This window comes from Saccostrea cucullata, unplaced genomic scaffold, assembly GCF_032062105.1.
Source record: "Saccostrea cucullata isolate Sc308-1 unplaced genomic scaffold, CSIRO_AGI_Scuc_v1 ctg23665, whole genome shotgun sequence".
Classification (NCBI taxonomy): domain Eukaryota; kingdom Metazoa; phylum Mollusca; class Bivalvia; order Ostreida; family Ostreidae; genus Saccostrea; species Saccostrea cuccullata.
Window position 1 is genome coordinate 1 of NW_026919190.1, and position 15,466 is coordinate 15,466.

General features: G+C 33.3%; 1 protein-coding gene across 1 annotated transcript; it reads left to right on the top strand.

Annotated features, from left to right (window-relative positions):
• Nucleotides 1-786: 786 nt before the first annotated feature.
• LOC134282182 (serine/threonine-protein phosphatase 6 regulatory ankyrin repeat subunit A-like) lies at nucleotides 787-15,309 on the top strand (the record flags this gene model as incomplete). The annotated part of the gene is made up of 22 exons (XM_062764622.1): nucleotides 787-870; nucleotides 1,242-1,391; nucleotides 1,605-1,805; nucleotides 2,176-2,328; nucleotides 2,915-3,118; nucleotides 3,444-3,530; nucleotides 5,138-5,189; nucleotides 7,979-8,093; nucleotides 9,825-9,977; nucleotides 10,137-10,205; nucleotides 10,464-10,607; nucleotides 10,777-10,888; nucleotides 11,205-11,270; nucleotides 11,537-11,612; nucleotides 11,936-12,061; nucleotides 12,523-12,610; nucleotides 12,845-12,962; nucleotides 13,344-13,484; nucleotides 14,063-14,132; nucleotides 14,264-14,351; nucleotides 14,762-14,845; nucleotides 15,168-15,309. Coding segments are annotated over 22 exons (2,523 nt in total), but the record flags the coding sequence as incomplete, so codon positions are not given.
• Between the last annotated feature and the right edge of the window lie 157 nt (nucleotides 15,310-15,466).

The following is a 15,466-nucleotide window of genomic DNA, read 5'->3' on the forward strand; positions in this document are numbered from 1 at the left end:
ACGATTGTTGAAATCATCTCGAAGAAAAAGAGAGATAATTATATATGTTTAACGATGTGACCTTTGGGGCGAGTGCTGTTGTACCATTAAAAAACACTTGAAATATTGATCACCCACTTTAAATCTTGACTAGCAGTGATGTCACATGGAGCTCGACGGAGCTTAAAGAGACAGCAGAGCATCTGGTTGAAACTAATAGAACCGAGTGCAATTTTTGACGAAAGTCATTGTAAAGTATTTTATTCATTGTTTCTTTTAAGATTTCTACAAACCAAAAAAACCTTTAATGTTATTTAATTATTGGCCATTGTCGCATGGAATCCTGGTAGCAAAGGAATTCTGGGAAGGTTTCACTCAAAAATTTGCTTGATGTATGCACAGATTTCCTTCCGAATTTTCTCTGTACTTATACCTTAGTCTATTGAGCTCATTGTGCTCGCTATTAATATTGGATGACAACTTTTGATATCGTCCATTAAGTTTAAAAAAGCTGTGATTAGGTTAACTGGCTTTGACAGGTAGACTATTTGAAAACAGCAAAACTAGTAATTTATAAACACTAACTAGTCATTTGGACCACTGTGGTTGTAAAGTTATTGACAAACCTTTATTTTAGAGAATACAGATTAAAGGAGTAGGACTGAAAGTAACCTATAGATAAATGATAAAAAAACTCATAAAGGGTATATACTTCTCTAAGCTCTCCTTGTAACATGCAAGCACTGAAGGCAAGGTGCTGTCACAAAGTTTTTGAGACTTATTTATCAGCATTATAATTTTTTTCAGCCTCAGTTAGTACAAGCCTGCTTCCATGGTGATCCAGATGAAGTCCGAGCATTGCTTTACAAGAAAGAAGATGTCAATTACCAGGTGTGTTCATATGTTGTATTTAAAGTTTATGTATTTATAATTTCTAAGAAAACAACAGATATTTTCTATTAAAACCATAACTAAATATTAAATACATGGTTACTGTCTTAAAAAGTACCTAATATTAGGGCAACAGTACGGGTGACAAAGGGTGAGGCTTTTCCAGTAAAAAATGAATTTTTTGTTTATTCATTTTGTTTTCCAGAAATTTTTATTGGTCTGTCCGGAATTATTAGCCACAGAGTTTATTAGTTCGTATGAAAATGTATTAGTCTGAGACTAACATTAATGTTGACCCCTGCATCATTGTGCATCTTATCTGTATATCCATCAGTGAGAATTGATCCGTAAATTACCCTGTTTATGTTTAGGATGCTGAGAAGAGAAGCCCATTACATGCGGCAGCGTACTGCGGAGAAGCGGAGATCGCTGATCTTCTGATAATGAGTGGAGCACGCGTTAACACTAAGGACAACAAATGGCTGACTCCTCTCCACAGAGCATGCTGTTCTAAGAGTGATGTATGTGTCTTACACTATTATGCATTATGCTATTTTAAATTAATGTTACATTTATGATTTGAGGGCATTTTTTTCAATTTAAGCCAACAAAGATATACTCTTTAATCAGGGAAAGACGAGAAAAAAAAATCAAACTTTCATTCATATATTATGGTAATTTAATTTTTCAGTGTGATGTTTTTGTAGTCATTGTGTAATCAATTTCTCTTTCAGGACACAGTTGAAACATTGCTAAGACACCAGGCGGATGTGAATGCGCGTGACAAGAACTGGCAAACTCCGCTACATGTAGCAGCAGCGAACAATGCCGTGAGATGTGCCGAGTATCTAATACCGCTACTGACCAACGTCAATGTATCAGACCGCGCTGGGAGAACCAGTCTACAGCATGCATCATTCAATGGCCACAAAGAGGTAAATCAAGCAAGAATTGATATGCTGAATAATATTCCTTACCTGTGAAACTGGAGGGGACTGTAGATTTCAGTTTAAGGATTTTAGTGAGAGATATGCAGCTTAATGTTTATTAATAGCTGTGAACTATTTATTTTGCTTTTGTATTTGTAAAAAAGGTTTCCTCAGTGGCAAAAATTAATCATCATGGATTGATTTCAAATTGTTGAATGGTGAATAAAGATGACACAAATAATAGTTGGGTTACAGTAATCCTTTTATTATTTGAATAGATCTGATGTAGCGTAAGAGTGTTTTATTGTCTTGTTCATTGTCTTCTTGCCCATTGCCAGATATAATCATTAAAGTACTGCTAATATTTTTCCTACAGATGGCTAAGCTTCTGCTAGAGAAAGGAGCCACAATAAATGCATTTGATAAGAAGGATCGCCGGGCCATACACTGGGCGGCTTACATGGGGCACACAGAGCTCGTCAGATCTCTAGTGGAGTATGGGGCAGAACTCAATTGTAGAGATAAACAGGTAAAATCTATAGAGATCTATAGAGATATAAAGTTATTAAATTCTATAGTCTATAGAGATAAACAGATATTAAAAATCAGAATAAGATAATTCATTGACTGGGATATACAAGTACAGTCCATTGAGATACACAGAATTACATGTAAATAGTGCATAGAGATGAACATAAAGGATTTAGTGCATTAAAAGAATCAGGAATGCTAACATTTTGTGTGTATTTATTATAGTCATTTACAGAGAAAAAAAAGACCTTTATTAGGTTAAAAGATATATCATCCTATTTCCTTTTACCTTGACTTGCATTTTAAGAGAGCAATGAAATGTTTGAAAGAGAATTTTTTTTGCAAGCCTTTCTATAGAGATAAAAGAAAACACATCATCCTATTCACTTAACCCAATTTACACAATCTTTAGAAGTATTTTTCTGTATAGCACGTAAAAACACAAACATTGATAATACATGTACACAGTGACCTCTTGACCTTACAGATGTACAACCCTTTACATGTGGCAGCCTCAAAGTGATATGACTCTTTGGATCCAGTTACTGTCATAATAATATATATGTTAATGTTTGACCTTGCAGATGTACACGCCCTTACACGCGGCGGCCTCTAGTGGACAGGTCAGTGTAGTCAAGCTCCTCCTAGAGCTGGGAGTGGAGGTGGACGCGGTCAACGTCCACGGAAACACCGCCCTCCACATCGCATGCCTGAACGGACAGGATGTGGTGGTCACGGAACTCCTGCAGTTTGGAGCATCCATTAATGCTGTGAATCACAGGGGAATGGTCAGTAATGAAAGTGTTTAATACGAAAACGCTTTAGTGTTTATTTGTGCAGTGTAAAGGGTTTAATATAAGTATGTGGTCAGTTGATGCTACAGTAAAATGTGATTATAACTAACATGCTTATTATGAATTGATGCATATAGTGAAGTGATTTTCATTCCCCTAAGCTTTTAAATGTTACATTTATGTGAAATTTTATATTTAAATTTAATTTTGTAAAGAGATATTATATACTTATCTTTGGATAAAAAATAATTGTTTTTGGATCATATTATGTACTTATTTTGGGATCCTATTACATGATGATTTCGGGATCCTATTTCAGACTCCCTTACATTATGCGGCCTCGTCCACACACGGAGGGATTTGTCTGGAGATCTTAGTGACAGAGGGGGCCAATACAAAGACACAGGTAGATTTATAGTACTCACTGCACTGGGCTTCAGTCACAGGAGTATTATCAGATCTTTTTCATTATAAATTTAATGCTGGCAACACCTATTAAACAAGTTCAAAGGCATGCCCTCTGTTACAGAAGAACTTTATTCCATATGTTAGTTTATTTAAAAAAAAAATTATTTACATGCATATTATAAGAAAGAGAAGAAAGCAGATGCATGACATTTAATTATTATGAGACAAACAAAACTAGGAATTTCTGGGATATAGTGGGACTGAAAGTTAAACACAGTTATCATTGATAAAAGATTACAGAAAAATTTATTGATAAGCTGCTTTACATTAATTCGTTTGAAAGTTGGATATGTATTACAAACACATTAAAAAAGCGGGTACATTTGATTTTAAATACCGTATAAGTGGTATTTTTTACGTGCTGCTAATTTTTACTAATTTTTACGAGTTTTATAAATCCGTAAAATTTAAACGCGTAAAATTTCACAGAAGTAAAAAACGCATCGCCTAAATTTTCAACATCATATTACATGTATCAGAGTATATCAGTGTTATTACTGCCATTTAGTTAAGCACGTGGAGGGTATAGAATTAGTACTGACAACGATGGTATTATTTTGGACTTTTTAATTGATTATCAATTAGGATCAAACAAGTAAATCTCTTTACTTGCACGAATTATACAAACATTGTCAATTACCTGGTTACTCTTACGGGACGCATAATTTCTGATAAAGGCTTAATTATTGCAGACTGAAGTCTTCAAATTATATCCGTTTTTCAAGATTAGAACCCTTTTTTTTTTTTTAATTTGCTTCCAATAAAAACATCGACATTTAAGTACACTGTAATCCGTGTCCCAGGTAATTCTGTCAACTTAATCATGATGGTTTGAGTTATCTCTCTTTGTTTCAATTAAAATGAAGACTGACACGTGGTGCACAACAATAATTATACTAGATGTGCATTAATCAAAAACAGGAGTGAAATATAAAGGTATTCAAATGAATAAACATATCATCATTTCATGAATTGACACTCGTTATCACGGGAACAATTTCGTTTTTATTTTCACACCGGGTTGTCCAGACACATTTAAAACGTGCTTGTATGTAAACGCATTCAAAATGTGAAAACATTGATCTGGAATTTCACCTCTGATGATTTTAATTTTTACGGACTTGCTCAATTCGTAAAAATTTAACATGTAAAAAATGAAATCACCCTATTTCAGCTGAAATTCGTAAAAATTTACAGCAGTAAAAATTACCCGTTATACGGTATATGTATACATTTTTTTTTGCATGCTGACTTATATGATATATTATTGCTATTTACAAATGTATTATATTTTATGGACATGGGGTTTTAACTGGTCATTATATGTAAATGCATTCAAAGATATTTTTAGATACAAACTTGTCAACAAATACTTCAGTGTTGCTCTGTCAGTATAATCATGGAAACATACATTTGAAATTTTTGCTAAAATTATTGTTTTCTGTGAAAAGTCAAAGGTATTTTTGTGGAAAATAGTGCCACGGTATATCAGTCTCACATGTATGTTACATAAACAGGATAAATATTTTATTTTTTTTCCTAAAGACACCATCTGACTCCAAGGGACAAGAAAGTGATAAAAAACCAAGGAATAAGTGTAGGTTTGGGGCCAGAGGTCAAATTGCATGCTTGGCTGCTTCTCCTGTACTAATGAATATGCATTATTTATTTATCTCATTTACATATACATGCTCTGCTGTCCTGGCAGAAAAGTATACTGCATGTAAGAAAAATGATGTGACGTGATGTATGGGTAGGTTTCATACCTATGTATACTTATACATTTCCTTAATCCAAACAAAAAAAAAACCTCTACCACCTCAAAAAAAAAAAAAGAAAAAAAAAAAAATTAAAATCAGCAGCCATATTCATTTTCTTTAATAAAGGTTCAAATGATAAATTCTTCAACCATTCCCTTTGGAACATTAGTTAAATACATGTAGGTCTCCCTGGAGAACAAAACTTAAAATTATCTTGGGATCAAAGCTATGATGGATAATGTGTGTTGTTTAATGTCCCTTTCAAGAATTTTTCACTCATCTGGAGATGCCACCACTTACTGGTGGAGAGCTGCAAATTTTGTTCTTAACTCGGCATTTACGGCCATTTAGCAGGGAGGGATCTTTTTCATACCATCACCTACTGAGACATGGGACCTTTATTAGAGCAGACGCTCTAACCACCCTGCCATGCAGGTGATACTTTAATGGGTGAAGTCATCAAGAAAGTTAATGGTTAAGATTTAAATTACCAATGGAGTATTTATACATATTTTCATAGTTTTAGGAAATGTCAATGCTTAACATATGCTTTTCCTTTTCAACCCTGGGGCATATTCTGACCTGACCACTTTTCTGTAATTTACATATAATTTCTATTTTCAGCATCTAATGTAATCAAAAAACATTGGGCTTGAAAATTCCACTATTTTAAAGGATCAAGAAATAAATATGAATGTTGCACAATATGTTGTTGTTTTTGTATTCATCTCAAGAATACACTTAGGTAAATTGAAAATTTAAACATACACTGTAGTATGAATTGGAATTTTCAAGACCAAATAAATGTTTAATGTACTTTGAAAATGAAAGTTGACCATTTTAAAGGTACGTGATATTAAAGAATCTTAGTATTATTACAATATTATATCTGCTTAATGGATGTAATATTTAATCAGAGTACTCATTCCAAATGTCTAATGAAGATTTATATAACACAGGAAATTTGTATTCAGACTTTTTTCTTCGATTAAAGATACCATAATACATGTGTTACATATTTTACCATAATTGTGAAAAAAAAGTCTAAAATTGTCAAAATACATTATGATCATGATGATTGCAAAAGTATGGATTCTTATCAAACTTATGTGATGAAATTTTCATAAATGGTCAAAATTCATATCAAGTCCATAATAAACATTCTTATGTTGAATTGCATACATGTAGTATTCTCCTGATCTTAAATAGGGAGGTTTGTTTTGAGATATATATCTTGCATTGCTGACCTCTATCTGTGTATTATTCCAGTGCAATGATGGGCGATCCCCTTTACATATGACTGCAGTGCATGGTAGATTCACTCGAGCACAGACTCTACTTGAGCACGGTGAGCCAGAACTAATTTCTGCTTGCTCTGGTGTGAATGCACTCAAGAGTGTAATTTTTCCTCAATACAAAGAACAAGCACCTGACGTGACTCATCTTTCTTGTATAAAAAAATATCCCCTTACCTTATGGTTTTTTTTTATTTAAGAAAAAAAAAGTAACGTCAAGTGCCTGTGATAGAAAGAATTAATGACAGCCGGAACAGAAAATCAGATTCAACAATTATGCACCCAAGAGTGTTATATATTTTTCTTCAGTTCAAAGAATTTATTACTGACAGAATGGAAAATCAGCTTCAACAAGTCTTTTAATTTTTAGATTTAGAAAAATACTTACCTCTGTTTAATTGATTGGCTTTAGGATTTTACTCTATTAAAAATTTAAAGTATTTTTGAAAAAGAGAGACCCTGCTATTTCCAGATTTTTTTTGTAAACATGTATCTTGGACATTGAAGATCTTCATTTAAGAGTATTAGTATTATTATATTAGGATATATAAAGGGCAGAGAAAGGAACGTCACTGTTACAGAAAAAAATGTCTTACCAAGGTCACAAAACACACTCCATCTCAATACTTGACTTTTTACACTCTTGGTGTATGTCTACACTACTGTATGATATAACATTTTATCTATACTTGAAAATATTTTAATATTTTTGTTAAAAAATGGTTGAGAGTAAACTGTGGGATTATGGCATGTTTATTTATACAATTATTTATTCATTTGTGCATGTCATTCAATTTATAAATTTTCATCACTAATTTAACTAAAAATATATATGTATAATTTTAACAGTTAGAATTGTATGCATTTTTAGATAACAATTGATATCTAGATGTGCTAATTTATAAAGTATTAGGTAGTCATAGACTTAAATTTGTAAGTACACACATGTATAAACAATAGAAATGCATTGCTTGATATATGCCAGTATATATTCCAAAAGTAGTCAATTCTTTCCGATATCCTACCATCCATATATTATCATGATCATGAAAACCATTTGTGTTTTCAAAAGTTAATGTATCGTATTTTATGAAGCCCACTTGTTGTAAATATTTTTTCATTAGAAGAAAATTTTTTCAATATTCATGGGTTTTAATTCAGCTACATGTAAGTAGATTTGCATTCGCATATTAGGCTTTTCTATGTAATGTACAAGTGATTAATATTTTTTTAGACAAAAGCGTACAAGACAGAAATTAGGTTTTAGAAATATAGTCCTTAAATGCATGATTCATGTTAGATAATTTGTTGACAAGCTCGTATACCTACAGGGGCAGATATTGATGTGTGTGATAAGTTTGGAAACACCCCCCTTCATATAGCGGCGAGATATGGACACGAGTTACTGATAAATACACTACTGGAGAATGGATCTGATCCAATGAAGTAAGTCAAACAATGAATTAACAGTCTAATGAAAAAAATCTGTTTTTATACGCCCGTCTTAAGACGGGACGTATTATGTTATAGGCTTCGTTGTCGTATATTACATTAAGGTCCGTATCCGTCTGTCCGTCTGTCTGTTAGCTTTTTCGTTTATATCATAACTTTAATACTACTAGGCCTAGGAATATCAAACTTTGTCATCTGATGCATCTTGGGTAGAAGGTGTGTCGCATACAAAAAGTAGGTCGCTCTGACCTTTAATTAAGAAGTTATAGCCAAATATGGAAAAATCCTTTCCGGCCCATAACAAGAAAACCATAAGACTTACAATCATCAAACTTGGCCAGTTTATGCGTCTTAGGTAGAAGGTGTGTCGCGACCTATTTCAAGGTCACTGTGACCTTTAATTTAAGTGAAATTAAAAAAAAAAAATATGTCTTTTTACTATTTATTTACACATCCCAAATAATGTAAGAGTATTGCACTGTTCTTATTAAAAAAGTGTTAAATCAAGAAAATACTTATTTTATTAAAGCATATACTTGACAGCAATCTATAACAAATATAATGTATGTTAGAGAAATCCTACCTCTCCCTTGAGTGTAATTATCAAGCACTGGTCAAGAAGAATTTTGATAACAGAAAATTACATGTCAAATTAGAGAGAAATTAATGGGTTTTGAGTGCGAGGAGCTAACTGCCAGAGCATTGGTGTTATCTGTCCCTTGAGTATTGGGCAAATGGGTAAGCCTGTTTGATTAAAAATAGGCTATAGCTCTTGTTGACTAGCTTAATTTGATGAAAAGTAATTAAAACTAATTTGATATTGCATTGTAGACTAATCTGATATTATGTAATATTATTTATTTAAAAACTAATTTTATGGGGTGGGGTGGAATCAGCATGTCCATATGAATTACATATTAAAACCTGTTGGAAATTAAATCTCAACAAAAAAAAAAGTCTTTGAGTATTTTATATGTTTTTAAACAAAATTTATAGTAGATAGTGCAGACCCATTCATCTCTTGGTAGTAATGAGTAGACAAGCATCCAGTTAAAGATTTATTAATGAGTTCAATGTAGGAAGGCTAGCTGTCTCTTATCTGTACCCTTTGGGGATTAGACAGAAGAACTGCTGGTCAGTTTATAACATATGTCATTTGATGGCCAGCCTTTTTTTTTTCAAGATTAATTTGGTATAGATTAAGTTGTTAAGACTAATTTGATGATGGGCATTTGACAAGGTCTAACACAACCAGCACAGAAATCTATCAGTTATGTAATATTTATTATAATTGATGCCTACATCACAGGGGATGGATAAATATTTTAAGGAATTGAAAAATCATCGAAATCTTAGAATCACGGGCAAGTTTGATGTGATTTTCTTGCACCTAAACTGTTCAAGAAAATTGTAATTTTTTTGACGGGCGTATCATGCTGTGGCGCGGCACTTTATTGGAATGATATATTCAGATGTTATTAGGTAATCATCTAGTATGATAAAGAAACTACAGTACATGAATGTAAATCGTGTATGGTTGATATCTTAATGTATATTACATGTAAGCTTGATATCTTGATGTTTATTACATGTAAGGTGGATATCCTTATAAACATTAAATGTAAGGTCGATATATTTATGTATATTACATGTAAAGTCGATATCTTCATTTATATTACATCTAAGGTTGATATATTTACGTGTTGTCTATGATGATTCTGACAGGCGGGGGACCAGTGGTATGCTCCCGGTCCACATCGCGGCTCTGAATGGCCACGTGGACTGTGTGAAGAAGCTCCTGACTGCTATGGTAGATCTGGAAATTGACATCACGGACAACTTTGGTAGAACCTGTCTCCATGGAGGGGCGTGTAGTGGGTAAGTCTACACCGCGGGTCTACAGAATATCAAAACATGGTTATGCAAGTGCTTTTTAATGAATATATAATTGTCAGATTCACATTATGCAATTTTGCATGATTGTATAATTTTATTTGATTATTATTTGTGATTTGAATTTAATATTTAATATTACAGGAGAGTAGAAGTGGTGGATCTATTGTTGAAGATGGGAGCAGATGTGCTGAGTGCAGATCATGAAGGGAGGTAAGCAGTCTTTATGGCATCGAGCTCTAGAGCTCAAACATCATCTAGCTAGTGAAATCGCCACTGGATGTACATGTACTGTCGAAGATGTCATAGAAAATAGCTATCAACCAATCCTTTGATTTTCATTTGATCAGCCATATATTAGGGTGCTGTGGGTGCCCTATAGTTGTCAGTTTGTCTATCTGTCAGTTGTTGGTCCCTCTGATTTCATCTGTGTTCAAGTTTTCATATTGTTTTCTTTTTGTTTTTTGGCAGGGTGCCTCTACATTATGCCAGTGCTCACGTTCACAGTCAGTGTGTTATCTCCCTTATAAATGCTGGCCGAGCGGCGGTCAACATTACAGACAGACGAGGGTGTACACCGCTACACTACGCCTCTGCATGGGACCACGATGCAAAGTATATCCATTTTGTCTTGTTTACAATCTTTACTTTCATCAGTAAACATGATTAGTGTGTAGTGAAAGTTTTTGCAAGTTTTACATAGTTTACATTTTTATGGGAAGAACAGAAGTGGAATTGTATGGTGCTTTGTAAAATACATTTTGTATTTTTCTATTTCATACAGAGTTGTGGAACTGTTACTTAAGAATGATGCCAGACCAAGCATAAGAGACCATGAAGGTTTTAACACATTACACTATGCAGCTGTGAAGGGACATCGGCTTACCCTAGAAATGGTTTGTACACAATTAAGATGGATAAACATTGGTTTTGTCAATGAATACTTAGAAGATAAATGATTTACCAATGAACGATGCAAGTATCCATTAATTTAGTAAAACTGCTACTTGATTATGTACTGTACACAGAGTTGAAGATTTTAAAAGTAAAAAATCAGGAATTATTATTTTCTTTAACCAGGGAGATATAAACTTTTTCCTGGTTTTACTTGCCAGTAGACAATTTTCAAATTCTTCTTTTTAATAACTTGTATTATAGCTATGAGATTGTGCTTCAATCAGATTTAATTTTGTAATAATTAATTTATTGTAGTTATTAGATTGTGCCTCAACAGATTTAATACGGAGTGGAGCTCCATTGTCTCCAGCCCATATTGCGGTCAGTATGAGGAAGATTTTACTATATAATGAAAGCTCATATGTATTTTTATAATTTAAAGTCATTGGGGTCAATACCCGGTCATTGTTTTTTGGCAAGCAGTGTGGAAAGTATAAAGAATAAATGAACAGAAACTTGTGTTGACAAAATGAAATAAAGATAACTCGTTGGCAGGTATAAAGATAACACAGTGTCCTTATCATAACTAGTAAATTTTCATTAAAATGAACCATATTTAAAACTCTGTGTGTATATCTGATTTTCAGGCCTATAATGGACATAATGAAGCTCTACACATACTATTAGGCTGTATTATGAATCTAGATATCCGAGACTCACATGGTAAGTCAGCTCATGCTCTCTCTTAAGACATTCCATATGCTTAGAGAAATGCCTAAGCGTTTCTTTTCAAAACAAGGTAGCAATACCTTTATATAAGATGCCCATGTATAGCCAAATCAATAAATGTTAAAATTCATAAACCCCTCTCCCAGAGCTAGCCAATATGCTGATTTCATACATCAGCATAACATAGTCAATGAGTATTTGGTAGACAGTCTCTGCTCCCAGCTTTGATGTCATTAAATTAAATATAGGATAATAAATGTTTTATAAGCAAATAAAATGTCAATTTCAATGTATTAACAGAAGAGTTGTATTTACAGGCCGGACCATGCTAGACCTGGCTTGTCTCCATGGCCACGCAGAATGTGTGGAGACCCTCTTACTGCAGGGGGCCGCTATTTTGGTCCAGGACAGCACCACTAGAAGGACGCCACTTCACTCAGCAGGTAGGGCTAGCTTCATTCTTAACTCTGTTCCTTTTACGGACTAGAACTGTATTATCTTGAACCCTCGTATCTTGAATACCATGGATATGTTGAACTGATTTGGAAGTCCAAGTCACATTTAACCCTTGCAAATTGATATCTTGAGTCCTTAGATATCTCAGTTTTCCTTTTACAGACAGTTGAACATTGGTAGTTATATCTCAGATACCATGTATATGTTGAACTGATTTGGAAGTCCAAGTCAATTTTATAATTGTTATCTCTAGTCCTTGGATATCACATTTTTTTTCATGGTCCCATTATGTTAGAGATAATTAGGTTTAACTGTAAAATGTTATTTGCTAAAAAGAATGTTTCAATAATTTATGAGATGCAAAGCAATGATCACATTATAGAGATTAAAGTTGAGTTTTTGAGGGAAAATAAGTCTGATTTTAACATCCATGTTTTACATTTTGAAGCTATGAATGGGCATACGGAATGTTTACGGTTGCTAATGGAAACAGCTGAAGACAGCAATATCGTAGATTGTACAGATGTTTATGAAAGGTAAAAGCTAGGCTCAAGAAGGTATGGTTTTGACGAACTTAATTTCTATTCAATTTTGGTATCTGAAGTCTAATCCAAAAAAAGTTCCTTAAGAAAAGAAAACTGATAAAATTAACTTGGTTGGTTTACCTTATATTTGTAATGATATGAATAGCCTTGAAAAAAATACATGCAGTTTTCATTTTTCCACTGTTATACTAGTGTAATATTACACTGAGATTTACTTTGTTGTAGAACTCCATTAATGATGGCAGTGGCCAATGGTCACGTCGACACAGTGTTGTACCTCATAGCTAATGGTGCCATAGTCAATGCTAAAGATAGCCAGGGGAGGACTGCTTTACATAGAGGGGTAGGTACTAGCAGGGATAAACTCATAATTGCTGTTCTATTCTATTCAAGTCACACACTTTTTTAAGGCTCATAAAGCATTTCAGGGTCATGACAGTGTTAAATGTACAAGTAATACACGCTTGTAGCAAACATGCTTACAATGAATTGATGCTTAGTTGATGCGAAGTGATTTTAATTCCCTGTGGGTTTCATACAATGTCATGCAAACAGATATAACAAAAGTTTATAACAAAGCAAAATCCCCCATCCCTGCCACTTGATATAAGCATGTTTTTCTGTAAAATGATACTAGGACATCAGAATTGTAAAGTTAGGTTTAATCATGTATATTTAAGCCTCAGTAAATGAATTTATTTAAATGTTTTTATTTTACCTGCAGGCTGCTAACGGACATGAGGAGTGTGTTGATGCCCTCCTACATAATGGAGCGGACGTTACTGTCCGCGACCACAGAGGCAGAATGCCGGCGTACCTGGCTGCTACCTGTGGTCAGGTGTGCATACTGTCCAATCTCCTCGCGGTAAGTACAGTCTAATTGTTTAATAATAAATGCTTTCTTTGATTGTTAGTATGGGAATTAATGTCGCAGCTGTTGCAGAAAAAATACATAACTGGCGTAATTGAGTTATGTAATTTTTTCAGCAATAGCTGTGACATTAATTCCTATACTAACAGACAAAGAAAGACATTTGATTGTTTTATATTTACATCTGTATGAAAAACATTCAAAGTAAAGTAAAATGTGTTAAATGTTGTATTATTGATGAATATGTCGTATGCATAAGTGATGGAACAGCCATTGTTCAAGAAATCTTTGCACGTGGCTTGCTTAGAGTCGTTTATAAATTGCACTGATTAATTGCAATTGTCTTCATAAGAAATGAAGGAAAAAATATTCAGTGGATTTAAATATTCTGTAATTTAATGACATTAAGAATGATGGGCCTGTATGATAGTTCAGATTTAAATGCAGTCAAAATACTTTTAATACAAGTACATTATCGAAATTTAATTTCCTTTTAAACTGTTCAATTTATGATAACATCAAGATATGTAGTTTTGGCAATGTCACTAATCTTGCTAAAAATACATTTGTAGATGGGACCCAGCAGTAGTAAATCGGAGGACCACTTAGGTTATACACCTTTACACATAGCTTGTTATAATGGTGAGATATGGTTATTTTTAATAATCGGAAATTTTAAAACTATTCAATTTTCATATCTATTAAAAGTCTGTAGCAAATTATATTCCTAGAGAAAATAAAATGCAATATCTTGTTTTTTTAATACAATGCAGGCCAAGACAACTGTGTGGAAACCATTTTAGAACAAGAAAAAATAACTGAGCTTTCAGGGAACCCCTTCTCACCTCTTCATTGTGCTGTGTGAGTATAGCGAGTGTACAGAACATCTGAAATTCTCTTAAATTCAGTTCAGCTTTCATATCTTGAAAACTAGTAACTTGAAGCTGATATGTCTATGCAATTTTATAGTCTCAACCCCCCTTTATTTATGTATTTTACCTTCGATATCTCTTTTCTTCTCTTCCTATTGAATTCAAGATTATGATTCTTAGCCAAATTCTGACGTACATGTACAGTAGCTAGAAAAAGTACATGTTTGATGTAAAGTACACGTCATGTAGCTCCCATTCAAACAATGGAAAACATTTTGTAACAAAGCAGTTAATGTGGGTGTATTTGAATTTAACATTAAACATGTTTTCTTATTGATGTTTAATTTACAGTACAGCAAAATCGTGTAAATTTAACATTGTTGTTTATGATTTTTTCAGGATAAATGGAAATGATACTTGTACAGAAATTTTATTAGAAGCTTTAGGTGATAAAATTGTGAACTTAACAGATAGCAAGGGAAGGTAAGAGGCTCAAAAAAGATTATATTATATGTACACTACATTTGACTGGTAGATTTTTTAAAACAATTTGAAATGCTGCAAATGTTTAACTGTTTTAAAATCTTTTGTTATCAATTTTTAATGTGAATATATTTCTCTATATAGTTTTTAGTGATAATTAAGTTAAAAAGGAATTAGAATATTTTATGATTGCCCTCTGCTCTGCATAGGAGTAACATATAATATCACATTCATGTGATATTGTCATTTCATGCCATATGGAGAATATAGGGACTATTCTTTACTGAATATAACAAGACTGTATATTGTTATTGCTTTTTAGGACCCCCCTACATGCGGCGGCCTTCAGTGACCAGTGTGAATCTATGCAAATGTTACTTAACCATGGGGCACTGGTCAACCACTGTGATACAACGGGGAAATCCCCCATCATGCTCGCTGCAGCCAATGGCCACGCAGCAGCAGTAGGCAAGTTATTTATAGATCTGTTCTTTTATAAAAATATTTCAGATTGTACATCCCCAACCAGTTGAATATTACATAAATCTACATTATCTATTGAAAGAAAACTAATTCTTTATGAAGTTAAATCCATGTTCTGGTTTTAGTGGTCTTTGGGTT